At 41.0% G+C, this 22,741-nt stretch overlaps 1 protein-coding gene across 2 annotated transcripts in view; it reads left to right on the top strand.

Annotated features, from left to right (window-relative positions):
• The window catches only part of LOC124556450 (dymeclin), a 161,639-nt gene extending 139,001 nt beyond the window's left edge, over positions 1-22,638 (top strand). For both annotated transcript variants that reach the window (XM_047130402.1, XM_047130401.1), the window contains exons 12-14: positions 1,404-1,586; positions 21,979-22,092; positions 22,257-22,638. In XM_047130402.1, the coding sequence (XP_046986358.1) occupies positions 1,404-1,586; positions 21,979-22,092; positions 22,257-22,415 (456 nt within the window). In that variant the 3' untranslated portion in view covers positions 22,416-22,638. The remainder of the gene's footprint in view (positions 1-1,403; positions 1,587-21,978; positions 22,093-22,256) is intronic.
• The last annotated feature ends 103 nt before the right edge of the window (positions 22,639-22,741 follow it).

Genomic DNA, 22,741 nt, shown 5'->3' with positions numbered 1-22,741 from the left:
TCCATACATGGAACTCCAAATGTGCAGTGTTCCTGCACTGCTACAGAGCATGCATTGCAAGGTATTCACACAGTTTATCGCATAGACTTACCATAAGGAATGTAACAAGAACTGTAACACACTTTATACCACAGATGCTCACTCTGGCTTGACGGAAACATCTGAATATTGGCCAAAAGTTGCACAAATGACTTTGAAAAGAAAAGAAACGGGGTATGAAGCATTTATAAACTCATCGACTGTAGTGAGGTAGTTTAATTTTGTCCCAGTCTATAAAATTAATCTCGGGCCATACTCAGCTCTTGCCGATTAATGTAATATAGTACCCGCCTACTAATCAGGGTGTCTGTCTCCTTTGCTTGCGAGCATGAGTGGAAATCGTAGGAATTTTCTGTGGAGCGACATTTAATAATAAAGCGTTTTAAATCATCAAAAGCGATGAGCGGTAGCAGGCACTTTCGATAAAGAATGGCGGAGTGCAGCGCCACTGTTCTCGCCACAGCCGCTGCCGGTAGCCAGCAAATGGATCCCGGAGCTTTGCTGCATACGGCGTCCAGAGGAGGACAGTCTGCCGGAAATCTGCCGCAAAATGGTTACTGGATAAAATTTTGATATCGATGCGTCAGAAAGCGAAATAGATTGAATCGACGCTACCATTACATTCACGTCTTCAGCATTCAGACAGAAGAGGCTATAAAAATATTTTGTGCCAGCTGCTCTCGATCCACAGACATTATGAACAGAAACGAGGCACGCTACCGCTAGACCACAGGCGTAAACAGCCTATCGTTTCTCAATCATGGGAAAATTCTTCCTCCAGGAAGTGCCGTAGCCTACAGTGTTGCCAGATTGTGCAGATAACCGGACTTTGAGAATAAGCGAGTTGGCCATTTTATATGTCCCATGTCGCGATCGGCGCGGACTTAGCCTCTGAAGCGGCCGGCCACCGGTCGAGTTTCCTCATTGGTGGCTTTTGAACCTGTTGCCATAATCGCAGCACTATGCAATTCCTTGTTTTGTACCCCAATGTCAGCACAGAAAGGCTAACTTCAATTTCTGCTCTGCAAGCCGTGACGTTCATATCCCTCTTATTCCCTGTCCCCTTCCCACACCCGCTTCTCCTAACTAGTAAAGTGAGAGTTCTCTCTTCAACACATCCTTCAGTCCCACAATAACACTCACATCAGTCATTTTTAGTTCTTACCCTCAGACTATCCCTGTCCGCTTTATATAATTCCTGCACTCGTTCACACTCGATTCCTGTTCCCTTCCCTCCCTTCCCTTCCTCTCTCCCTTCCCTTCCTCTCTCCCCACCCTCATACTTTTCTTCTTTACTACTTACTTTCATCATGTTCCAGATGTTTAGATATTGTTAATATGTGTGTTTTCTTTTTGTTATGAAGGCTCAAGATGTATCAGTTCTTGAAGAAGTTCTGAGAATGATTTTAGAGGTATTAAACTCGTGCCTGAGTCATCAGTTAGCCTACAATACCAACCTCATCTACACACTTTTGTACAAAAGGCATGTATTTGAACCATACCAGTCACATCAGGCCTTCCAAGATGTTGTTCAGAACATAGACACTGTAAGTACATAACTTCACATATTGTCCTGTGCATTTTATTGGTTTATGTATTGTCTGTGAAATTATGTGACTAAAACACTGGGAGTATCCTCTAGCTCAGTAGGTAGAAAAATGTGTAATTACTATCTTTGGTATGATTTTCTTATTTATTGTGTCTTTTTTAGTTGAATGAATAGTGTATCATATGCTTCAACTATTTATTTATTTATCCAGGTAACATACCACAATCTACAGGCTTTTGTAAATATTTAGAAATCAGGGAGACCAATCACCAAATAGCAGAGGCATTGAGTTGTCAAGAGACGCACACAAAAGAGAATGAAACCTGTACTCACACTCTCTCTCTCTCTCTCTCTCTCTCTCTCTCTCTCTCTCTCTCTCTCTCTCTCTCTCACACACACACACACACACACACACACACACACTTGTGATCAACATTGTGGTTTAATATAAACAGAGGTGTGGATGGAGATATTAGAGAGGCAATGGTCAACGTCCAGAAAGGTGGCACATGGTGTCGAAGCGGACAAGGTGGAGCAGATAGGAGAGGGTGTGGAGGTGGTGTCATCAATGAATCTAAAACAGGCAATGTGTTTGGGGTTTTGGGAGGCTCTGAAATATTCCTCTAGATGAGCCATAAACTGGTTGGCATAGCAGGGTGCTATGCAGGTGCCCATGTCTGTGCCAGGGATTTGTATGTGTATCTTCACCTCAAAAGAGAAATAGTTGTGTATGAGGATATACCAGTAAGGTGAAAGTGAGATTAGCTGCTGGGTGTGAGTCTGAAGGACACTGAAAGAAATAGTATTTGATAGTTGCAAGGCCTTGGTCATATCTGATGTTGCTGTATAGAAAACCCAGTGAATTTTTGGAAGCAAGTAGAAGGTGAGTGAGTGGAGTGGGGGAGGGGATCGTTCAAGTGAGGATGGAGGTGGACTCATGGTAGAAATTCTAAGATGAGCCTAAGCCTAAGGATTTCAGTAGGGACTGGAGTTTGTTGGACTTGGTGGATGGGATAACTATGGCAGAGTTTGTGGGTGGAGTAATCAGAGAGTTGGCGGAAGTCTTGTCGGGAAGTCACTGTGATTCATCATGATAGTGGTGGAGTCTTTGTTTGCTGGAACAGTGATTAAATCATGGTGTGTTTTGAGGTTTACAGTTGCTGTCCTTTCTTCTGTAGTTAGGTTTATGTTTGTGGGAAAGGAGGGTGAGACCAAGTTGGGGGTAAGGAATTCCTAGAAGGTGAACAAGGGGTGGTTAGATGAGAAATGGGAGGGTCATTTTTGGATGTTGGTAAAAACTGGGAGAGGCAAGACTCAATGTTGGGACTAGGTAGGCTTTGGTTGGAGGGATTTGTGGCAAAGAAGTGTTTACACTGAAGGGATTGGGAGAAGTTGACAAGTCCACCATGGCTCAACGTGGGTGTGGAACTGAAGGAGAGGCTTTGGGATAGGACTGAAATTTCTGCAGAAAGGAGGTTTATGGTGGAAAGCTTAACCAAAGTGTTATGGGGTTGTATAGGTTCTGAATTTTGTGGAGTGTTGGGAGGGAGTCATATGAGTGGTTGGTTTGGGGGGGGGGGGGGGGGGGGGAGCACTGTGGGTAGGATAGGTGTGCAGGTGAGTAGTGAGGCTCAAAGGTGGGAGTAAGCTGTCAACAGCTTTGATAATTTATGAAGTCTTCTCTTCCAGCTGTTGGAGAACAAGGATCTCAATTTGGCATATGTAGTGAGGGTTTTAGAGTAAAAGTATCTTGCAGAAGGTGTTCTGGGATACCTTTGCCATGGAGATGTTTCTGCAATACCAGCTTTCTGAGGGACAGGGGCTGGCAGACTTTAAAACATGAAGGTCCTTTTGGAAGGATGGCTGGGGATCCATAGAAGGGAATTTTCATGATTATACCATTGGGGTAATTTCATGGCTTAGTCTGCATTTCAGGAACAGGATGTGAGTGTGGGTTTTGAGCACACCAACATCCATAATGCCCATGCCTTGCTGCTATCAAATGCTATGTCTCCCAATGTCTTTCAGACTCCAGACCTATTACATCATTCCTAATATGCCTTACCAACTATATACTGCCACACTATTACTTCTCTTTTGAGGTGAAGGTATACAGACAATTCGGTGGCACATCCATTAGCATCCCCATAGCATTCTCCCATGCCAACCTATTAATGGGCAAGTTGGAGGAAATGTTAGCCTCCCAAAATCCCAAACCCATTGTCTGTTTCACGTTCATTGATGATATCTTCATGGTCTGGACTCACGGCCAAGACACCCTATCCTCATTCCTTCACAACCTCAACATGTTCTCTCCCACTGGCTTCACCTAGTCCTCCACAACCCAATTTGCCAATTTTCCTGGACATTCACCTCTGCCTCTCTGGTGGCTGTATCCACACCTCTGTCCATATTAATCTCACTAACCGCCAACAGTACCTGCATTTTGACAGCTGTCACTCTTTCCACAACAGAAAGCTGCTCCTATACAGCCTGTCCACATGTGGGTGGTGTATCAGCAATGACAAGAATTCCCTTGCCCCCATGTGTTGGAAGGTCTCACTAAGACCTTGACAGACAGGCTCTACAGGCCCGCCCCCCCCCCCCCCCCCTCCCACACACGCACCCCTTCCTCTGCCTGCTCTCTTCTCCGCCCCCTGCAGACTTGAGTCCGCAAACAGATCTCCCCTGCCATATTCTCATGCACACCTAATTCTCCCACCACCCCCAATAGTCAGCAACCTTGTCACCCTGTATCACTCCTGACGGGACTAAGTGAACCATATTCTACACCAGGTCTTTGATTATCTGTCATTGTGCGTGAAAATGAAGGTCATTGTACCCGAGATCCTTCCAAACCCTCCTGAAGTGATGCACAGGTGTTAGAGTGGTCAAGACTTGAGATTGAGCCTCCAGGACTGATGTTGACTAATAGAAGAGGAAATATGGTCATATGCAGAGCATATGTTTCAGTGTACAGGATACACTGGCCACAAATAGGGTAGTAAGTTACGAGGTGTGGGCTAGTCTAAGAGATCGAACAAACTAAAGAAAGTGGGCAACAGGAGAGGAGGCAATTCGTGTTAATATCTGTTAGTGATCAGTCTTGTGGTGCAGAGCCAGATGCTCTGCCTCCCAAGAAATACTTATGTTCTACTCAAGGGTCTGGATCACTAGAAAGTGTCTGCACATGTGGTGTGCATTCCACACTCGCCATAGCTAAAACTGATGGCATTAATTTGCCAGCAAATCTCAGCAGAGGTCTGAAAGAGGCTTCTTGTAAGCAGATGTAACTGGAAAGAACTGTCTAGGTTTGAAAGACAGGCAGTTTGGGTCACTTATGCACAGCCAAAGTTATTCTGGGAGAACAGTTGTAAAAGACTTGAGACTTGGCTTGGGCCTTTGAAATTTCTTTTTCTCACTAATTTCCTAAAATATTCCTTGACTGGCTGCCACCCTGAACATTGGTTCCTACTTCTACAGGAATGGTAACTCACATTGATTACATAAAGGCATCATCCACTTCCCAGAAAGACGGTTTGCCTATGTATGGACCTTATATACCAAAAGGGGAGGGGGGCAGAGAAAAGGGGAATCTTTATAAATTTTTGTTTAAGTCTGAAGAGATTTAAATGTGGTTCTATTTCAGATTTCATCAGATAAGTAAATAGTAAAATATTAAACATTAAAATGTGGTCAGAATTGTAAAATATTGATTACAGTAAAACAATGGAATGTGCTTTGATGGCTTAAAACAATGTGCTAAATGCAGTGTAGTTAAATAGTACATATTGGCCGAACTGAATCAGCATGGATGCTGTAATAGTCAACAGGCACCCTAGAAATGTATAGTTACTTGGGTTACCTTGCAAATATTAATCTCATTGCCACATAATGCAAGCAGTGCCAAAATATAAAACACGACATCAGCATAACATAATATTCAATTCTGTGGTTATGTATTTGGATCAGATACATAATAAATCAACCTCGGTGGAGAACATTAACACCTAACTTTTATTAGAACTTTATTAAGTACATTTTCAAAAGAGTAATAACAAAAGTAAAAATCTTGCTACATCCTTCCCCTATTATTCACAGGCTATAGTTGCCACAGTTCCACAGACTAAAGCACATCAAGACAGTGTCAATAAAATGCAGAATTCAGTCAGCAAGTCAGAGAGATGGTGCACCATAAAGCACATGGAAACCTTATTTACATTAACCCACATTAAAATACAGAACTACAAAATATTTTCTTATATTACATAGCACATTCTCATTCAGAGTAACAGAAACAATTTCTAATTGCCAGATTCAAGCAGGTGGGTGATTTCGTTACCCAGGATCACTTCAAAAGACAGTATACTGACTAGACATTGAAAATATGGATAAAGTTAGCAGATAACAAAGCTACACAACATAATCCTCGAATTTCTAGTATTAAAATTCCACCTTCCACTTTGACATCTGAAATTACCTCAGAAAGTAACAGTCCTTCATATAATTCCATATTCAAGTATATACAGGACAGTGAAATATTACACCTAGGTGTAAGTTGTTCAGTCATTTTAGCTGGAAAATGCTAGCATAAGCTGTCATTGCCTGTTAAGCTGTCATTGCCTGTTAAGCTGTCATTGCCTTGACTTGAATACATCATTGATGAAGGTTGATGCAGCCAAATATTAGTGAAAATCTCAGAAAAGCAAAAAGAAAAGATATAACTATTCACTTAAAAACCATTGTATGTTACCTCGTGGGATATTAGTTCTTATGTACATCACTTGGTTAAATTATACATACAGTTTTACAATTCAATTAAGTATAATTGAGGGAAATTAAAATTATTAAGATTGAAATGTGACAAGTTGTGGTGTGAATGTTTTCTGGTTTGCCCAACAAGTAATACAAGTTTCTTCTTCTTCTTCTTCTTCTTCTTCTTCTTCTTCTTCTCATGACATCACAACTTTCCATGGGTCTTAGCCTCTAAAACAAGTTTCCTTCATTCTGCCCTCCCTGGTGCAGTTCTCTGCCATCCTCTAACTGTGAGAGATTTTCTATCTTCTTCCACATTGTGAAATTTAAAATTTTCCTGGCGAATTGAATGTTTGAAGAGATTTCGGGATTGCAGCTGGTCGTCAGTCCACAATCTTTCAGCTTGGCACCTGCCAGTCATCTTCAGCTGCAACTCTTCGAATGTTCTTCCTTATTGTCCTATCCACCATTTTCGTGGCCTTCCTCTGTCTTCTTCCAGTTGGCCTCCATTGAGAAACTTTTTTAGTTATTCATCCAGTATCCATCATAAGGACATATCCAGGCTAGGCTATTCTTGAAATTTTCATTGTTCTTACAATGTCAGCTCCTTGTATGTGGCAATCCACCTTAATGTTCATTCTAAATCTCCAGGAACTATTATCATCCTGAATTGTCCCATAGATCTTGCACAGAACACTGCATTCAAATATCCTGAGCCACTGCTCATCAGCACTCATTGTCCATGTTTCACATCTGTAGGTTACTACTGGCCTGATCATGACCTTATAAATTTGATGTTTCAGTTGTCTGTTTAATAACCTAGAGGCCAACAATTTCTTTAATGTGTCTAAGAATCTATTAACACTTAAGATGCACTATTTTATTTTAGTTCACATGGGATTTGTCCTGTTGTTGTAGATCCCAGAAAATTAAAGTTCTGCACATGTTCAAAATTGAAACCAGCTTCCAATAGTTATTATTTCCCAAGTTATTATTTCCCAAGTTATTTCCCAAGTTATTATTTCCCTTCATGATGAAATTCGTATATTTAGTCGTCTTTTCACTAACAGCAAGGCCTCTAGGAAGTGTCGATTATTACAGCTCAGCTATTGTTATCACTAGTGAAACTCTTCCTCTATTACTAATTGCTACATCATCAGCATATGCACATATCTTGGTTGACTTTGTGCCTATGTAACCAAATATTTGAAGCTTGTGAATGTCTACTTTAAGAGTCAGATTTAAAAGCATTGTAGAAACATTGTCTGACTCATTTACTAAGGCTAAACCATTTCCTGGGTTCGCCACTCGCACTGCAGCCTTGGAAATGAGTCACTGTTGTTGGATAAGTGAAACATACTTATATGGTATACCAAGCAATAGCAAATCATTTAGCATTTATGCCCTATCAAGACTATAGAAGTCCTTGTGGAAGCTCAATATTATACTCATATGCCTTTTCGTGTATTTGCCGCAGCACAAATATTTGATCTGTTGTTGACCTATTAGACTGAAATCCACACTGATATTCTCCCCGAATCTCTTCTACGTATGGCACCAGCATGTTGTAAATAATACTAAGAGTATGTTGTGGGTTGCATTTAACTGGGTAATCATCATCATCATCATTTAAGACTGATTATGCCTTTCAGTGTTCAGTCTAGAGCATAGTTCCCCTTATAAAATTCCTCCATGATCCCCTATTCAGCGCTAATATTGGTGCCTCTTCTGATGTTAAGCCTATTACTTCAAAATCATTCTTAACCGAATCCAGGTACCTTCTCCTTGGTCTACGCCGACTCCTCCTACCCTCTACTGCTGAACCCATGAGTCTCTTGGGTAACCTTGCTTCTCCCATGCGTGTAACATGACCCCACCATCTAAGCCTGTTCGCCCTGACTGCTACATCTATAGAGTTCATTCCCAGTTTTTCTTTGATTTCCTCATTGTGCACACCCTCCTGCCATTGTTCCCATCTACTAGTACCTGCAATCCTAGCTACTTTCACATCTGTAACCTCAACCTTATTGATAAGGTAACCTGAATCCACCCAGCTTTCGCTCCCATACAACAAAGTTGGTCGAAAGATTGAACGGTGCACAGATAACTTAGTCTTGGTACTGACTTCCTTCTTGCAGAAGAAAGTAGATTGTAGCTTAGCGCTCACTGCATTAGCTTTGCTACACCTCGCTTCCAGTTCTTTCACTATGTTGCCACCCTGTGAGAATATGCATCCTAAGTACTTGAAACTGTCCACCTGTTCTAACTTTGTTCCTCCTATTTGGCACTCAATCTGTTTATATCTCTTTCCCACTGACATTACTTTTGTTTTGGAGATGCTAATCTTCATACCATAGTCCTTACATTTCTGATCTAGCTCTGAAATATTACTTTGCAAACTTTCAACAGAATCTGCCATCACAACTAAGTCATCCGCATATGCAAGACTGCTTATTTTGTGTTCACCTATCTTAATCTCACCCAGCCAGTCTATTGTTTTCATCATATGATCCATAAATAATATGAACAACAGTGGAGACAGGTTGCAGCCTTGTCTTACCCCTGAAACTACTCTGAACCATGGACTCAATTTACCGTCATCTCTAACTGCTGCCTGACTATCTATGTAAGGACCTTTAATTGCTTGCAAAAGTTTGCCTCCTATTCCATAATCACGTAGCACAGACGATAACTTCCTCCTAGGAACCCGGTCATATGCCTTTTCTAGATCTATAAAACATAGATACGGTTCCCTGTTCCACTCGTAACACTTCTCCATTATTTGCCATAAGCTAAAGATCTGGTCCTGACAACCTCTAAGAGGCCTAAACCCACACTGATTTTCATCCAATTTGTCCTCAACTAATACTCGCACTTTCCTTTCAACAATACCTGAGAAGATTTTACCCACAACACTGATTAAAGAGATACCTCTGTAGTTGTTACAATCTTTTCTGTTTCCATGTTTAAAGATTGGTGTGATTACTGCTTTCGTCCAGTATGATGGAACCTGTCCCGAATCCCACGCCATTTCAGTTATCCTGTGTAGCCATTTAAGACCTGACATTCCACTGTATTTGATGAGTACCGAATTAATTTCATCCACCCCAGCTGCTTTATTGCACTGTAATCTATTGACCATTTTCTCCACTTCCTCAAATGTGATCCTATTTCCATCATCATTCCTGTCCCATTGTACATCGAAATCTGAAACATTACTGATCGTGTTTTCACTACATTGAGCAACTCTTGAAAATATTCCCCCCATCTGCCCAAGGCATCAACAGGATTCACCAGCAGTTTTCCTGACCTGTCCGAAATACTTGTCATTTCCTTCTTACCTCCCTTTCGAAGACTACTAATTACACTCCAGAATGGTTTTCCAGCAGCTTGACCCAAGATCTCCAACCTGTTTCCAAAGTCTTCCCAAGATTTCTTCTTGGATGCTGCAATTATCTGTTTGGCTTTGTTCCTTTCTTCAACATAACTTTTTCTGTCTACCTGAGTTCTAGTATGTAGCCATTTTTTATATGCCTTCTTTTTCCTTTTACAGGCTGCCTTGACTGTGTCATTCCACCAAGCTGTTTTCTTCATCCTACCTTTACACACTACTGTTCCAAGACATTCTTTGGTCCCTTCTAGTACTGTGTCCCTGTACCTTGTCCATTCCTTTTCCAGTGACTGCAATTGACTACATTCAACTAACTGGTACCTTTCTGAGATCACTGTTATGTACTTGTGTCTGATTTCCTTATCCTGAAGTTTCTCCACTCTTATCCTCCTACACATGGACCTGACCTCCTGCACTTTCGGCCTCACAATACCAATTTCACTGCAGATTAAATAGTGATCAGTGTCATCAAAGAATCCCCTGAATACACGTGTGTCCCTCACAGCCTTCCTGAATTCCTGATCTGTTAGTATATAGTCAATGACAGATCTGGTTCCCCTGCCTTCCCAAGTATACCGGTGAATGTTCTTATGTTTAAAAAAGGAGTTTGTGATTACTAAGCCCATACGGGCACAGAAATCCAAGAGTTGTTTCCCGTTCCTGTTGGCCTCCATATCCTCTCCAAATTTACCCATAATCTTTTCATACCCTTCTGTTCGACTTCCAATCCTGGCTTTAAAATCACGCATGAGCAGAACACTGTCCTTGTCCTTTACTCTAACAACTACATCACTGAGTGCGTCATAAAAACTATCCATCTTATCTTGATCTGTCCCTTCACAATGCGAATATACTGACACAATCCTAATTTTCTTGCTAGACACTGTCAAATCTATCCACATCAGTCGTTCGTTTACATACCTTATTGCAACTACGCTGGGTTCCATTTCTTTCCTAATGAAAAGCCCTACAACCCATTGTGCTATTCCTGCTTTGACTCCTGACAGGTACACCTAACAAGTCTTGTCCCCTTTCTTATGGATTGGTAGGATTACCCCCAAGATCCATTCTTCTGGAATTCTTTCCTGATTCCATATCAACTTGATAAGTTTATACATTTGCTTAAGGTGACATATTGCCCCATTTTGTAAACAGTTTTGCTGTTATTCCATCAGTTCCTGATGCTTTGTAGTTTTTTTAGAAACTACACTACCTTCTATACCTCTTCTAATGTGGATTCTTCTATCTGTGGATATGCAGTGTAATATAGTGACTGCACAATCCTGGTAGAATTGCTCCCCTGAATTCTCTTGAAGGGTTCTCTCCCTCTATCCAGAATGTGTTCTTCATCTGCCAGGCAATTTCTCTCTTTGCCCTTAAATGCTGTAATTTTGAGGCTATATTCTTGAGTTCTTCCTTCAATTTTCTTATAAAACTTTCTGCTGTATTCTGTTGATAGTGTTCTTCCATCTCTTCTATCTTTCTGCTTATGGCTCCCCCTTCTTTTTCCCTTCCTCTCCTACACACCCTTGCTGTCTCTATTCTCTTTTCATTATATAATGCCTGCAGCATGGAGAGCTGCATCAAACCAGTCTCAGGACTGAAGACCACAACAACAACAAATGCCTGATTTGATCTTGTATTTCACTGTCAGCACTTCAGTCTTGCTTCCTTTTTCTGTTCCAGTGTCTGTCTGCATTCATCATCGTACCAGTATTCATTTCTAAGGCTCTTTGTTTCCCCCGGTATTTCATGTACTGTTGTCAGAATAGCCTTTTTAACAGAGTTCCATTCTTTATATATATGGTATTCACCATCTTTTGTTTGTAATTCCTGTCTCATCTGATTCTTCAGTTGGTGCATATATGTCCTCAAAGATCACATGGTGAAATTTGCTTTTGACACACAGAGTACATATTCTTTCATTATGTGGAGTGAAAGCAATGAGAGAGCTACACATATCTTTGGCGACTATAAACCCAACTCTATCCCCCTCATGTTTTTCGTCTTCTACTGATTGATGTGGCACAATGGTTAGCTCACTAGACTCGAATTTGGGAAGACAACAGTTCAAACCGCTGTCTGGCCATCCAGACTTAGGTTTTCCATGATTCCTCAAAATCGCTCCAGGCAAATACCAGGATGGTTCCTTTGAAAGGGCACGACAAATTTCCTTCCCCATCCTTGAAACAGTCTGAGCTTGTGCTCCATCTCTAATGACTTCGGTCAATATCGATGGAATGTTAAGCCCAATCTTCCTTCCTTCCTTTTATCTTTTCCTGAATAATAAGGGAGAATTTAAGTTTATGACTCTCTCCTCTCCCCTCCCCTTCCCTTCCACCTGATTTCCTGAAGTGCGTAGGATCTCTTCCACAATACTGTTCGTAGTCCCCATCTGCAGCAGTGTACGAACTTTCCGTGTTCAAAATTTAAGCGCCAATATACCTATATTCCTGTTTCTTGGTGCAGTTCATCTCCAGAAGGGCAGTCTGGTGTTCCTTGTTAAATTATTCAAGGTGACAAGCTTTTTACAAGGCAGAGGTATCGACGCTATGCTCAACCTCCAACCTGGAGGACCAGGCTTTTATTTTGGGATCAGCTCTTGTGGAAGGGTTGATGGCCTAGTGTATACAGCCCCCCTACTCCCCTAGCCTCGCATTCGGGAGGACGACGGTTCAATCCCGTCTCCGGCCATCCTGATTTAGGTTTTCCGTGATTTCCCTAAATCGTTTCAGGCAGATGCCAGGATGGTTCCTTTGAAAGGGCACGGCGAATTTCCTTCCCACTCCTTCCCTAACCCGAGCTTGCGCTCAGTCTCTAATGACCTTGTTGTCGACGGGACGTTAAACACTAACCACCACCACCACCACCACTCCCCTAGCCCCCCTACCCAATGCGCTCCTCCATTGAGGCCAGTCCAGCTTGGGTGACCCTGCCAGCAGGCCAGAAACTGCACGTCTACCAGCATAGTCCGCAGCTTCTTCAGAGCTCACATGCCACCCAGCCTAGCACAGAAGATGTCTTCAACATGGCAGTATCCCCTGTGTAGGATAATTGGTTAACTATAATCAATATTTCTCATAAGTTACTGCTCAGGTTTCAACCTAGTATTGTCCAGTTGCAAAATAAGGATCTGGTATGACCTTAAATATTTGTGGAGTGAATGCACATAGTGTAAGAACTCGCCAGACATCATACAGGTCCAACTTAAGTTACTCATGAATTGTAGAAAAATTGCACCCCTTTGCATACTTATAGAAATCCCAGAACCACAAATTAAAATTGTCAGCATGTATGGTATAACCTCATTATATCAATTATAACAACAACATGAAATAACAAGTACTTCAAGCACAGATCTGTGGCAGGTCGTTACTGTCCATTATCTTATGTAAGTACACTGCTCACTACCTCATCAACCAACATTATTGAAAGCTATGATCTGCTGATTTGATACTACTCTAAGCCCCTTTGACAGGAAAACTCATGAACAATTACTAATTGCCTATAGGAGGCATAATGTGAAAATACACCAAGAAAGTACAAAATACAAAGTTACTGACATGGAGAAACACAAGAAAAAACCCAAGAAAAGGTAAATTAAATGTAAGCGTCCACGACAACAAAACAACTAAAAACAGTCTGGACTTGTTCATAAAATTTTACGTAAAGCAAGGGAAAGAATGCAGTGAATTTATAATCTGTTCATAAAATATGAAAAGGTCACGGGTAGAATGTGGTTCTGTACAACAGTAGCACATGTTTGAAAATAAGCTTCTGATTGACAGGAAAAGAGCATGTTGCATGGAGGGAAAGGAGAGAGTTGAGCAAGTGGTGTAAGTGGTGTCGACAAATCATAATGGTGGCTCAAATGCATGAAGGGTAGGCAGGGTACAGCACTGCATGGCACGGAAGGTACAACATGTTATGGGTGTGTAAGGCCGGGGCAAATTGGAGAGAATGCATTAATTCTAAGAAGAGGGGAAAGTGAGGAGAGGAGGAGAAATGGCATGCTGTTAGTGAACGTGTGAAGGGAGCAAGAGGAAAGGTAAGCATAGCAAGGTGCAGGAGGGTGACAGAAGACCAAACACTGTATCAGTTTCTACAGGCTTACTCAAAAACTGTGGTAAGGCAGCAGAGTAAACGAGGCTGAAGAAGCCATAGCTCAGATTGTTAGTACAGTATGTGTTTTGATCTTGAAATAGAAATAGGATGACAGAGCACATCTCTGTGTAACATTCTTGTGTTATCTCAGTGCTCCTCCATGTTGGCTTTCAGCAAACACAAAATTCAGAAGACACTGTGTAATCATCTTATGAATTTGCTATTCGCATTAAAAGTGCAACAGAGTTGCTTCAAGATGATGAAGATTCCAATATGTAAGGGTCACAGTGTGATAGAACACAGCAGTTCAGAATTCATATGCATGTAAAAACATGCATGAGTGGCACCTTGAAAGAAAATAACAGAACTAAATTCTTCTGAACCAACCTTGGACTTAGCTCATCTGCAAAGCAGTGGAAAATTGTTTATGAAAATTAGATGAATATTTGAAGAATGATTGTCCATTGAACAATAAAAGATGAACAGAATGGACACTGCAAAAGAGGCTGCACATTCTATATATGACAACATAATGAAATACTCAAAGAAGCAGATGTGTAAAAAGTAGTATTGCGAAAAAACTGTAGTGAGATAAACTCAATGCATTCTTTCAAAAGAAACTCCAAAACAGACAAAAAAAATCCTTGTCAACAAAAGAGATCTACAAGGAGAATACAATACAAAAACAAAATTCTGCAACAAAGCTGAATAATGCAAATTGCTTAATGTTTTCTAATGACAAAAGATCTATTCAATAGATGAAAGTGGGGCATCTTTAAACAGCTCTTTCTTGCACATTCACACTTCTGTGCTGGCTCTTTAAAAGGAAAACTGGATCCTTTCTCCAAAAATCTGTAATATCCATGACTATTTATAACCTTTGCAAAATACAGTGCCGGAAAAAAAAAATTTGTAGACTCATGTAGAGGTTTCTAGTTCACTCAAGATTTATTATTGCAATAGTGCATATGAAGTACATGATATGATTGCATTTACAGATCAGTAACACAAGCAGTTCTGAGGTACCAGTTGTGGATCCATGCTATAACACCCATCTTAGTATGTGGTGCAGCCTCCACAGGCAGTAGTGCAGGTGCTGACTCTGCCATCCAATGAATCGTACAGGTGGGAAATACTGTCCTGGGATATGTAATGCTCGACCTGTTCCTGTAGTTTGTAAGTCATTAATTGTTCTCATCCCATCACACCCCACATGTGCTCGACTGGAGACAAGTTCATAGATTGTGGTGGCCAGGAAAGTTGCTGCATGTCTTTCAGAGCATGGTAAGTTTCACGGACAATGTATGGGCAAGCATTATTCTGTTGCAAGAACGAGTCTAACAGCATTCTGCACATACCAAGCACTGGTTATCGTTCCTTCCGAAAACATCAAAGGTGAATGAGAGTTGTAGCTTGTCACACTCCAGACCTTAAGGCATGGTATGGGGCCAGTGTGTCCTTGACAACTGCGCTCTACGAGATAGTGCTCACCAGATCTATGTTGTATACATAAAAAACTATCACTTGCATGCAGGCGGAATCTGCTTTCATTGCTGAAGACCACAGCGTGCCTTTCCATCTCCCAAGTAACCCTCTGATGACACCAGTCAAGTCGTGCACATCGATGTTGTGGTATGAGTGGAAGATGGGCTAGAAGAGTGCGTGCCTCTAATCCCACTGCTAATCACTTGTCAGCAACAGTTCATGTTGACACGTCTGGGCTCACAAGCCCTCTTATCTGTGTTGTGGTAGCTGTACGCTCTCCCACTGCTGCCCTTACAGTACGACGATCATGGTGGGCGTCTGTGCTGCTTGGATATTCAGAACCTCATATATAGGTGTGAAACTGTTCATGTGACAACTCATACTAGCACTGTTGGACTGATGACCATAGCAGTCTGATCCCTTCAATCCCACAACCACACACTAGCACTGTTGCACAACTGATGCAGCATGTCCAACTTGTGTGCCAATTCTGTGGAAGGGCCATCCTGTCGCTTGGAAACCCACAATTTGACCCTTTTCAAACTCACTTAGTTGGCTGTAGGAAGCACAAGTGCATTTTCCGTTGCATGGTTGCCTGCTTGCTTCGCGTGTTTGCACCACACTGAGCCTTCTGGCTGTGAGCATTCCCTATCAAAGAGTAGAGACAGATGGCACTCTGGTAGCTATGCCACTATGCTAGCTGTTGAAACCATTATCAGTAAATCTACTATCCCCAGGAGGCATATACTGTCATCAGATCAAAATCAACATCATCTTTTCAAGTGTACTTTTTTTCAGTGTGTAATAGTCAGCTAAGCATGTACATTGTAAATGAATTATTAGTTAGAGAAAAATTGCAAGTAGGCACAGTAGACAAAATATCTTTGATCTGTCAAAAGATGATGGAAAGTCTCCCACAAAATTCATTACATACCTGGTCTTGTAATAAAAACACATTCCCATCAATGTTCAGAGGATTTAGTGCACAGATTATTTCAGTGACCTCTCAGACATGGTCCTTGAGCAGAAAGTGTTTGTGTGGTCCCTAATGCTCTCACATCTGTGGAACAAAGCTTAGGAGCCTACTCTCATTGGGGTACAGGAATAGTACGGACACAAAACAGAACAAGAAAGTGCTATGAATGGCTGGGAGACTCTTGCTAGGTGCATTTCCTTGGATATTAATTGAAAACTCTCAAAAATGTACCTGTAGGAACTTCTCCACATCACAACTACTAAGCATGAAATTAAATAAGTGATAGTTAACTAGACAGTGCCCAGTATGAAATTTAGTAGTACAACTGACACACCTATTAAAATAAAATAGGGGAGTTGCCTAAACTTAAAACATTAATGGCTAAAGATACTTCACAGTAAAATGCAATAACTAAATAACCTACAAAACTTACTCCTATACTACATACTTTTCATTAGAAAGGGGAACTATTCAGACAAGCAGCAGCAGATATGGTGCATAAAATCACAATCTGGTAACACAAAAATTCTGTTCTGGATTGAAGTTCTAGGCACAAAATGGCACTGGTAATTGGTCTTTTAAAAAAGAAATTTCCGTAAGAATAATAATCTGCTCTAAAGGTGGGACTGTTCACTTATATGTTGCCACTTAACAGGAGCTGCAGCTTATAGGTAGGGGTGGCCACCAGTGGTGTGGTGTGTGGGGGCAGCAGTAGATACAGTTGTGAGGTCCACAGCTCGTGGTCTAGTGGCTAGCGTTGCTACCTCTGGATCACGGGGTCCGGGTCAGATTCCCGGCCGGGTCGGGAATTTTCTCCACCTGGGGCCGGGGGTGTTTGTGTTGTCTTCATCATCATTCGGGAAGTGACGAGATTGGAACTGGAAAGATTGGGAGCTTGTACGGACGTTGATGACCTCAATGAGTGAGTGCCCCCCAAACCAACATCATAATTAGTTTTTTACAGCTGTGAGGGCTGTACACACGTGATACCCACGTAGCAGTAATGTGCATGGTGGGGGTGGCTGGCTATATGGCAGAAAAAGTACTGAGGCCAGGACCCTCATGTTTGACTCTGTCTGTGGGCAGTGCAGTGACAGGTGAGCCATGTAACTGTGCAACAGCAACAGCAGGGTCCATAAAGCGGATATCTCAGCCAGTAAGCAACATGGTGGCAAGGAACATGGCCAGCCATGCTGTACTCAGTGGACGGGCAGTGCCAGTAGACAACATGCAGCAGGGAAGCATAGCACAGACTTGTCGCATGTTTTTCCATGTCCCAGCACCTCGCTGAAGGTTAGCGCACAGTGACAGGCAATCTGCACCAGCTACAATCATAAAATGGGGCTGGCATGTATATGGCACACAGGTGTGCCGCAAGGCATTGTTCGGTGCTCTCCATGAGACTCGGCCCATTCTGCAGAAGGCAGTACTGTAGACTCTGCCGTGGGCACTGGTACACACGGGATAACGTCTAACAAAGCAGCAAAGACGGCACACTGCAGTACCAAGGCTTCCAGTGAAATAACGGTGGCGAATACTTACTGACTTTGAATATGAACCAAAAGTGAAGTCGACCTATGGATTGCAAGGTGGGGTCGGATTGTGATTCTGACCCCGCAGGCAACTGTTCGAGTGGTGAAGACTTGGGAGTGAGCATTCAGGACTGACATTGAATTGCAGCTCAGGAAATTTCGACAGATGCAGAGCATATATTTCAGCATACGGGATACATGGAGTATGCCTAGGGTGGGAAAGTGGGGAATGGGAGAGGAGGCAGTCCGTGTTAAGTTCTGTTGGTGGCTGGCCATGTGGTGCTGATCCAGAGGCTCTGATTTCCAAGAAAGACTTGTGTTCTGCTTGAGGTCTGGATCACAAGAGAGTGAAGCGACTGATTTCTGCTCACCAGAACCCTCCAGTGTACACACATGGGACCCGCACCTCAAGCTCGCTGTTGGCTAAAACTGGTGATGGTAATTTGCCAACAAACTTAATCAGAGGGCTGAAGGCATTTCCTCTCAGCAGATTTAACTGGACAAAACTCCGTCAGTTCTGAAAGACAGGCAGCTTGTCATGTAGTACAACTGAAGTACTCCAGGAGAAAACTTGCCAAGATTTTACTGGGACCTATGAAATAAAATTTCTTAAACCGGTTGTGTAAAATATTCCTCAAGTAGCTCGTCAAAGGATTAATTCTGAAAGCTAGCAAAGATCTAATTTATTTTGTGTGTGTCTCTATCGATGACTCAATGCTTCTACTGTTTGGTGAGTGCTCTCTACTACTCCTTAATACTTTACATTCTGCCAAAATGTTCCTTATATAGAATTTGTCACCATAATAAAATAAACATAAATACATAGCTCAAAATATACATATGCACAGAATGCATACAAACACTCTCATGAGGATGGCACTGGTGTTCCTTTGTTGATTTGATGAAGGATCCATTCTGGCATTTGTCTGAAATGACTTACTAAAAAACCACAGAAAATCTATATCAGGATGGCCAGGCAGAGCAAACTCCATCCTCCAGAATATAATCTCAGTGTGTTAACAACTGCCCTGTCTCATTCAGTTGGTTCCTATTGTTCAGTGTTCTTTGATTTACACGCAGTTTGCTCCAGAGAGCTTGTATTATAAAAGATAGTATTGCACTTCATCACTGCACGCATGCTAAGAACAGCCACTGGTGAGTCACAGGTCATGAATATGGTACTATGCCCCTTGTACCAACTCTAGTCTGTTTGGAATATTGACTTCAGGCTGATAAACACGCAATATTTACCATGTTTGCATTCCTGCCTACCCCTCAGTCCATCTAAAATACTGAGGCAGCATCCCCTCATGTTGAGTGATATGTTTAGCATCGGAGAGTGAGAGGACATTACTATCATACACTATAAATAGTGTGCCAGGAGGAGTGGTCAATATTCAGGGATATGGCCAGAATGATCATTCGAAGCAAAAAAGTGTAGCAAAGATGGGCTCTAAAATGAATTACATCTTAAGAGCTACGAGTACGTGTTCAGTGGAAGAGATGTGTTTCACAGTAGTGAAGTCAAACAAGTGCTCATAGCTTTTAAGTTAAATACTCCAGGGCCCATGTTCACTATACTTTTTTGGATTGAATGATCATTCCTGCCTTATCAATAAATATGGACCATTCCTTCTGGGACACCCTGTAAATATTGTACATAATTTTCTTGTAAAAGCATTTCATTGTGATCATCTGTCGTAATGTGAAAGGTTGTTATAGTTATCCCCTTTCACTGCTAACGAGTACTCTCAGGCCTCTAAGCAATCTTTACTTTGTGTAGTATGCATTACTTATGAAGAATGTTTCAATTGCCTTTTGAAATAGATGTATTTTAGTAACCTTTTCATTTCCTTGGGCAAATTGTTGTACAATTTTGCTCCTAGATAGAAAATGCTGTTCTGAGTTTTTTGTTTGTTTTTCCTTCGTAAAAGTAGATGCAAATTATGTGTAGAACTATTAGTGAAATATTGATCAATATTTTGCCTGATATGCACAACAGATTGGTAGATGTACTCACTTGGTGCAGTAAGGATATGCAGTTTCCTGAATAGTTCTTTACAATGAGCTTGGCTGCTCCTTTTAACAATTATGTCCCTATTTTGTGCCTTCAATCCCCGGAAAAGAATAAAATTATTGATTAGTCTCATGTCAAGAATTATGTAATAGAAGATATAAGATGATACCGTTGGGAGACAGATATCTGACAGATTAATTTGTAAGGAAGGGACCAAACAGAGGATCTGTGTGCAATATAGAGAGATTGATTTGTTCCAGAAATTCCTACAATATATAGAAGTAACGAAATCAGTCAACAGTTACGTCTAAAAAGGACACTTGTTTTTGGGATGTAAATGAGTGACTTTACACCAGCCCGCAGTGAAATAAGGGAGTGGTACCCATGTGTGCAACCTTTTAGATTTAAATATGTTTCCTGTCACACAGGATCGGCAGAGTAGTAAATGACGATATTGATTAGATAGCTCTGCTGAGGCTTAACTATGCTCTCATATCATACCAAACACTCCAGGCCTTCACATGCTAGTGTATTATGGATAAAGTTGTTTGAGGCTCCATTGCCATGTGTAAGTTCCTATGACATGTAATCAGACCCTAGTGAAAAATTATTGATAGTAGTGGCCTGAGTGAAGCCAGACATTAGCTTGAGGCCTTGGGGCTCACGCCCCTATGTCAGTGTCCATGTCTTGCTACATAATATATGACTAAATAAACATAACATGAATCTTGAAAATGCAGCTGCTTCTACGCTCTGTTCAGAGACAGAAAATTTCAGGACTTAAGAATCCAGAAAAGGGTATTGGAGGCTAAAGAAGCATTAAATAACATCAAATGGAATATAATAAGTTTAACATAAGTATTGTAAAAGAAAAAAATACCAATTAAAATTACAGTTATGACATGTTGTTGTTGTGGTCTTCAGTTCTGAGACTGGTTTGATGCAGCTCTCCATGCTATTCTATCCTGTGCAAGCTTTTTCATCTCCCAGTACCTACTGCAACCTACATCCTTCTGAATCTGCTTAGTGTATTCATCTCTTGGTCTCCCTCTACGATTTTTACCCTCCACGCTGCCCTCCAATACTAAATTGGTGATCCCTTGATGCCTCAGAACATGTCCTACCAACCGATCCCTTCTTCTGGTCAAGTTGTGCCACAAACTTTTCTCCCCAATCCTATTCAATACTTCCTCATATTGACATATATTTAGGGAATACTTCAGTGAATTAATGAAGTAGGCTCTAGTAATTTGTGCAGCAAGAGCTGTATAAATAATGGGGACAGAATAATTTGGAAAACGAAACAGACAAAACAGCACAAATTGAGGCTGATAGAATTACTGCTTAGGTAGAAATAATATGAAATAAGTGAAAGTCCTAATTGAAACTTCAAATTGAACAACTATCTGAAACAGACTTTCACACTTTTAGTGTAAATAGCACCTATGGAAAATCATTGATTTCAGAAAAAGTAAGAGATGATAGCAGATAGTTTGCATTAGTTGCTGAACATATAGTTGATGACAGAGGTGATATATTAGTTATGAATAGGAGTGTGGGCATGAGAATATTTGTCATTATGAAGTATATGATTTTCCTAATATCTGTGAATTAGTGACTCATAAAGGAACAGGTATGGCATCGGGACATCAAAGGCTCCTCAATCACTCCTCTTCTTCAACATGTATGAATAAGAGCTTTTTATTTTTTTGAAGTTTGCTTCCATTGCTTCCAGGTTGTTCTTAATTGTGAGGAACCATAGAGAGTCACTTTGTTTCTCTGTCTTTATAATCTGTGGAATTAACCAATGACAGATGAGGAAATGCCCAATAATTATATTTAAGTCAGTGTTGTTCTTATCAGACAACTGGGCCAAAGTGCTAACTCAAAGGCAAATTTGAATGCATTGGAAAACTTGAATTTTTAAACAGTGAGATGTAGTAAAACAAAATAGCAAACAAACACAACGAGGAACAGGCACATGATTATTGCAAGTGTCTCCCCAAATGTACCTGTCAACCATTCAGTGCGTCCACTATCTGGCGAGTGGGTACATTTCCTCCTTTCATTATTTAGAGTGTGTTTTTATCATATTTTAAATTATTGTGCTTATTCAGTATTTTCTTTTAGGTTATCACGTACTTCTCACATAAACTGAATCAAGTTCAAAAGCATCTGAGTGTGACAGAAGTTCAGGAAACCATTCAACAGGGAGCACTTGAGTGGAATAAAGAAAAACTGCGGGTGAGAAATATTTACTATCATTTTGGCACTTTAGGACTCTTGTAGAGTATCATACACAATTTTAATATAATGCTGTGTATAGTAAATACAATAGTATTATATTTGTAACCATTATAGATTCATTACACTGTTTGTTTGTCAGCACTGTCTTTTCCTCCTTGCAGAAATTTCCTGACCTGAAGTTTAAGTATGTGGAAGAAGATCAACCAGAAGACTTTTTCATTCCCTATGTGTGGTCACTTGTTTGCCAGACTTCAGGTCTGCACTGGAATCCTGCCAACAACAAGCTTTTTGTTCCAGACATGTTGAATGTACTCACTTAACTTCATCATTTGGTTCGGGGATAATTGTGCATAGTTCTCCTTTTTGTGGAGGTTGTACAATTTATTTTTTTGAAAATGTCCACATATCTGTGCAACCCAGATGTAAATGTATGCTGCCAACTCGTTTTTAGCTGGTATGCTTTGTATCATTATTCTTAAATGAAATTTGTTAATTTCATACTGTTGAAATTATGCACCTATTTATTAAAATATTGGTATTATATTTAGCAGCTTTTTACTTTGACAGTCCAGTTTCTGATATGCTCTACTCTATACAGGGTGTAGAAGAAACCTAGACCATTTTAAAATGTACACCAGACACTCTT

Source organism: Schistocerca americana, chromosome X (assembly GCF_021461395.2).
Source record: "Schistocerca americana isolate TAMUIC-IGC-003095 chromosome X, iqSchAmer2.1, whole genome shotgun sequence".
Classification (NCBI taxonomy): domain Eukaryota; kingdom Metazoa; phylum Arthropoda; class Insecta; order Orthoptera; family Acrididae; genus Schistocerca; species Schistocerca americana.
Note: the sequence above shows the minus strand (reverse complement) of the source record. Positions and strands in the feature narration are given on the sequence as shown.